General features: G+C 36.1%; 1 protein-coding gene across 2 annotated transcripts in view; it reads right to left on the bottom strand.

Annotated features, from left to right (window-relative positions):
• The window catches only part of ap4e1 (adaptor related protein complex 4 subunit epsilon 1), a 61,973-nt gene that overhangs the window by 32,433 nt on the left and 23,540 nt on the right, over positions 1–6,000 (bottom strand). For both annotated transcript variants that reach the window (XM_043677376.1, XM_043677377.1), the window contains 6 exons: positions 5,456–5,529; positions 3,501–3,623; positions 3,274–3,383; positions 2,800–2,939; positions 1,507–1,619; positions 948–1,066 (listed from right to left, as the gene is read on the bottom strand). In XM_043677376.1, coding sequence (XP_043533311.1) covers positions 948–1,066; positions 1,507–1,619; positions 2,800–2,939; positions 3,274–3,383; positions 3,501–3,623; positions 5,456–5,529 — 679 coding nt within the window. The remainder of the gene's footprint in view (positions 1–947; positions 1,067–1,506; positions 1,620–2,799; positions 2,940–3,273; positions 3,384–3,500; positions 3,624–5,455; positions 5,530–6,000) is intronic.

The following is a 6,000-nucleotide window of genomic DNA, read 5'->3' as shown; positions in this document are numbered from 1 at the left end:
GAACTTATACACTTAATGGTAAGGTCCTAAGGAGTGTTGCTGAACAAAGAGAGCTTGGAGTGCAGGTTCATAGCTCCTTGAAAGTGGGGTGGCAGGTAGATAGGATAGTAAAGAAGGCGTTTTGGTATGCTGTCCTTTATTGGTCAGAGCATTGAGTACAGTAGTTGGAGGGTCATGTTGCAGCTGTACAGGACATTGGTTAGGCCACTGTTGGAATATTGCGTGCAATTCTGGTCTCCTTCCTATCGGAAAGATGTTGTGAAACTTGAAAGGGTTCCGAAAAAATTTACAAGGATGTTGCCAGGGTTGGAGGATTTGAGCTATAGGGAGAGGCTGAACAGGCTAGTGCTGTATTCCCTGGAGCGGAGGCTGAGGGGTGACCTTATAAAGGCTTATGAAATCATGAGGGGCATGGATAGGATAAATAGACAAAGTCTTTTCCCTGGAGTGGGGGAAGTCCAGAACTACAAGGGCGAGAGGTGAAAGATATAAAAGAGACCTAAGAGCAACTTTTTCACTCAGAAGGTGGTACATGTATGGAATGAGCTGCCAGAGGAACTGATGGAGGCTAGTACAATAGCAACATTTAAAAGTCATTTGGATGGGTATATGAATAGCAAGGGTCTGGAGGGATATTGGCCAGGTGCTGGCAGGTAGGACTAGATTGGGTTGGGATATCTGGTTGGCATGGACAGGTTGGACCAAAGGGTCTGTTTCTGTGCTGTATATCTATGACTCTAAATGATTCATGGGCGATGACAGGAAACTTATTACGGTCTGTCGTAAGTCTGTACAAAACCTGTAATTATTTCATTGTCATTGGTAGCCACTTCTAACTGTTCAATTTCCCTGATAAATATTTCAGAACAGATGATACCAAACCACATGCCTGAAAGAACCCGACCCTAGCTACTTGCTTACTTCATTAATTTGAGTTTCAATCTTACCCAGCTCATAACCTGTAGGAATCTCTGGGGATATTGAACTTGATCTTTTTCCAAAAGTGCAAGATAAGAATTCACTGCATAAAGCCTCAGCTGCTTGTCTTCCACTTCATCATCAAATCCTAAACAGATTTAAAAGTATTGCATTTCAAACATTAGAACATGAGCCCAAAATATTGCTGACAAAATCAAACTTCAAGAATCACCTTTAAAAAATAATCTAGTTTACAACACAGCCAAACATATAAATTAAGATTGAAAGACATATATTATAGTCTATAGCCATACTTACACTCCATACGCACTCACAATAACAAACCAAGACAGAACATAACATTCTTACAAAAATATTTTTCAAATAGTTTGTTAATATGATCAAAGAGGTACTTATAGAGTTGTCAGTAATGAACTAAATGGAATTACTAAGAAAATTCCCATTGTCACTTAAGAGGCATGACATTAAAAGAGCAATTACTGAAATGAAATTACTATAGCAGTTTAGAACTGTCCAAAAATTATCTTTAATTATTTTTATTTATAGAGCATCTTGCTGTTTAATTACCCTCAGCCAGCAGCCTCAGGAAGTTGCTTGGGATATCCGACGGTATCATATCTCCGCCAACTGCGAACACTGCATTCATGGTTTGTACAAACCACTCATTGTTGGGAGCATATGTTTGTGGGTTGTCAAGGACAAAAACAAAACCAAAATAGAAACCAGTTTAGCATCATATTTTGGAGAGTTAGAAATGAATCGGGTGCATTTTAATCTGATATTATTTAACATTTTTAAAAATGACATTTTTAAATGTCAATCTGAAATCAGCACCATTACATCAACTCCCTTTCAATAGGATTAGGTTGGTGTTTTCATTTCATTCTCACAGCTACACTTTCACTGAGATTAGCTAATGATATAAGTGTTGATCTGTATTCTTGTGCCAGATACACGCATGGATGTCATTAACAACTCCAAAGTAGATGCTTTAATTAATCTATCAACTACAAACATATTTTAATTTCAGGGAAGCCTGAACAAGAACATAAGTGCAGTAAAATTTATTTAAATGTAACACTTCCATTTACTCTATAGAACACTTCTTTAGAAATGTGCCATTTATAATGTTTCAAATTTCTGCCAGCAATGCAAACTGTTAGGTAAGGTGTGAACTTTCAAGGATTTTTTTTGCTACGCTATGTAATACAACCATCAAGGAATGCAAAATAATTCTTAAAGATACAATAAACAACCAGAATCACACTGGAAAAACAAAGGTAAGACTGACTTTTGTTTCAAAAATAGAATTTAATTTCATACCTATTTGCTTTCATACCCTTATTTCCCCTCCATTCAGTGCAGATTACAATCTGCCATAAAGTAGCTCAGGTTGTCACTTTGTGTATAACGAGTAAGGCAGAAATAGAAGCCAAATGTATAAACTTAAATGCTACCACAAGGCAAAACTTCATCTTGCCATTACATTGGGGTGGAACTACAGAATATGGAACAAACATGGGTTATGTATTTATTGTCCTATCTTGTCCCACTCGCTCAAAAGCATTCATGACTGCATGAATTAAAGAGTTTTTCCATTCGCAAAATAAATGCCTCTAGTACTGTTTTCTACTTTGACTTATGGTTGAATAATAATTCAGTTCACATTTCACAAACATTTCCAACAGAATCAGAATTACAAACACCACTTTTCAACCAATGCCAGAATATTTTATTACTCAATCGCCATATTTTCAATCTCAGCAACCGTCTCATTCTAATTATGAAACAAAACAGTACTGCCCATTAGCTCATACAACACCATTATGTCTTGACTGATTTGCTGTGTTAGAAGGATATTTTTCAGCAAGTTCAGCTACTTTGCCAACTAAGCTGATGGTGACATATTCATCTTTGCTTTCTCTTAAGTACTCCAGCAGTTTTTGGACGATAACAGTTACATTCTGTGCATTTGTGATTCGGTAGAGCAATTCTAGAGTCTGTTGAAAGAGCACACCACAGAAGATATAACAGTCAGATAGCATGATTAAAATCAGGAAACACTCAAGCAAACTGTACAGATAGGGCAGCATTAATTGTCCAAAGTTTGCATGCACTTCCCACTTCCCAGAATCAATATTCAACTGCAATTTGCAACCTGTAGTGACTCTTAGTTAAGTTAATTTTTTAAAAAATCCCTCCAAAGAAAATGCCAGTGACTAATATAATGGGCAACGGTAACATAGTAATGGATCTTCACATCAATTTTGAAGAAGTACAACACTATCTCATTAGCGTTAGTATTCAAACAGCCTAGGTCAAAGTAACTCTTACCACTCGCTTTATAATTGGGTCAGAATGATCCAGGCACTCAATTATTGTCATTTGGTGCTGAAGAACAAGATTCAAATCTTGCTGAATTACGTATGTGAGGGCTTTTAACCCTGGAACACAAAAATAAAAAATATACACGTTCCAACATGTGTATGTGTGTGTGTGTATATATATATATATATATGCAAAATAAAAATATGACCAGTTATTTCATAGAATATCCTTACCCAGATACTTCAAGTTGTTTTTAGGTGATAAGATAAATTTTCCATTACACATGGCTGCCTTCTCCATTAGATCTGCCTTTGGATGTACAGTATATACTGTCTGAATACACTCAAACAAAATTGCTGAAAAGATGTAAAGTAGAGGTTAATGCAATACGGAAGTAACAGATACTTTCAGAACAGTGGTTCTGTATTGTAGTAATGCACAAATAATAAAATATTGATAACACATTTTAAAACTTAATAAAGTGTAAATAAACAAAGATCAATATTTCAGAATCAATCTCATATTAGCAATCTTACTCTTCAGGTTATGAGAAATCAAAAGAGAAACAAATGTGTGAAGTCTTAAATAAGGCAGTTCAAGTTCAGTCAAAATAAGAACAATTTAAGTAAGACCAAAATGTTAATAACTTGCATAAATCAGTTACCACACAAAGCTTTTATAATTACATAATAATATAGAAGCAGCAGTAGGCAATGCAGCCTCTTGAGCCTACTCTGTCATTCTAGACTACAGTTGACCGTCCACCTCACACCATATGTCTACACTATTTTAATATATTTTGATGACATTATTAACCTAAAATCTATCAATCTGTGACTTGAACTTACTTAATGATTGAACACCCTCAGTCCTCTAGTATATAGAATTCCGAAGACTCATCACCCTGTCAATTAAGAACTTTTTAAATGGCTTGTGTTTAATTCTGAGTGGGTCCCTGTTTCTAGACCCCATAGTCAGGGAAAGACTTCACTGCATCTTCTCTATCAGGCCCTTTGAGAATTGTGTAAGTTTCTATGTGATAGCCTTCGTTCTTTTAAACTCCAGAAAATACAGACCCAGTCGCTGTGCAGAGAAGGCTTGCACAAGTTATTGGAATACTGGCAGATAGTACTATTTTCTGACATTCACTTTACAAATGTTGATTTATGTGGAATAGTTCATATTGCATCACATGGACTTACATTGAGTAACAGTGAAGTGTAAACGTCAGACTAAGCATTTAGAGCATCATAAGGGAGGCACATCTCACAGGCTACAAATATGCCAATGATCCACTGCTGAATGGGGGTGGGGGGGAATTAAATCATTTTTTTCAATTAAATGCACCATTTCTTACAAACCAAATTTCAAGCACTTGCAGGTCAGGTATAACACTATACAGACACATTGTAATCACAAATTGCTGCTTATCACAAATCTTAAACCTCCTAAACTATTCGATTGATTATGATAATTACCCCAACTATTACCATACCCCTAAATTGCAACTTTCCAATTCTAGTAAGTGAATTATAAACAACATCAACCTGTGGGCAATATAACACAGTTATCCAACCTTGTTTTAAATAATGAAAAGCTTGCATTCATTATTGATTAAAATTCAAGATTACTGACTGAACTACTTCACACATGAAAGGAAACTAAAATGCCAGCAGGTTTATTTTTCTGTATTTCAACAGACAATGGTGCTGGTCTATGTGCAAGTTCTCAGTCACGACATTTCATTACACATAATGAGGCATTTCATTACAGTACACAGAAGATTCAGATAACTGTATTTTTGATAAACAAAAATAGTGACCAGAATGAAAATACAAAACTGCCAACTACTGAGTTTTTAATTCAATAATGATTTGCAATCGAAACAGTTGGGCCACAGCAGAATAGCCCTTCCAGCTTCTGGGGTAGAAGGCACAATTACCCCAAATACTGGAGCAGTTCAGTTGGTTTTAAATTAGGGCTTTGGGATAAACTGCATGAATTCACGAGTACAAAACATTCTTCCCAAACAAAGCAGTGTGCCTGGGGGAAATATGTTCACTGGAAACCAACACTAACAATACGAACGATAACTCTTCACTATGTCTTAGTTTGAGAGTTGATCTACATGGATTTGGTTCCTTCAGATGACACAGAAATAAAACAAGCTGCACTTGCCAACAGTTACCATAAGTGATATTGTGGTTGATTTCAGCTCTTCGCAAAGACTCATCCAGAACATCGTACATTTGTTCACTTGTTCTGTCCCAAAAAGAATAACAGTACATTTCAGACAGATTGCAAACTGAGATTAATAAGTGCCATGGTAAATACATGAAAGAGAGAAAGATAAATAACAAAAGATTTGCAATTATGTATCACTTATCACAAACTCAAGATGTCTGAAAGTACTTTGCAGCAGTATTTTTAGGCAAACTGGATACCAATATATTCAGTTAGATCCCACACACAGCAATGCAGGTTAACTGTCCCTTAAACAGCAGTGTGGTTTAATTGTCCCTTAAACAGCAGCGTGAGTTAACTGCTACATAAACTTGTTTAGTCATACTCATTGAGGGATCAATATTGATGAATACACAATGCAATCTAAACTCCTTTCTTCAAATAAAATGGGATTTACATCTGACTGAGGGGGTAGATGAGGCCTCAGTTTAACATCTCAACCAAAAGAGGGCATCTCTGACAAAACTATGTCTCATCAGCACTGCAACA

This window comes from Chiloscyllium plagiosum, chromosome 36 (genome assembly GCF_004010195.1).
Source record: "Chiloscyllium plagiosum isolate BGI_BamShark_2017 chromosome 36, ASM401019v2, whole genome shotgun sequence".
In the NCBI taxonomy this organism is placed as follows: domain Eukaryota; kingdom Metazoa; phylum Chordata; class Chondrichthyes; order Orectolobiformes; family Hemiscylliidae; genus Chiloscyllium; species Chiloscyllium plagiosum.
Note: the sequence above shows the minus strand (reverse complement) of the source record. Positions and strands in the feature narration are given on the sequence as shown.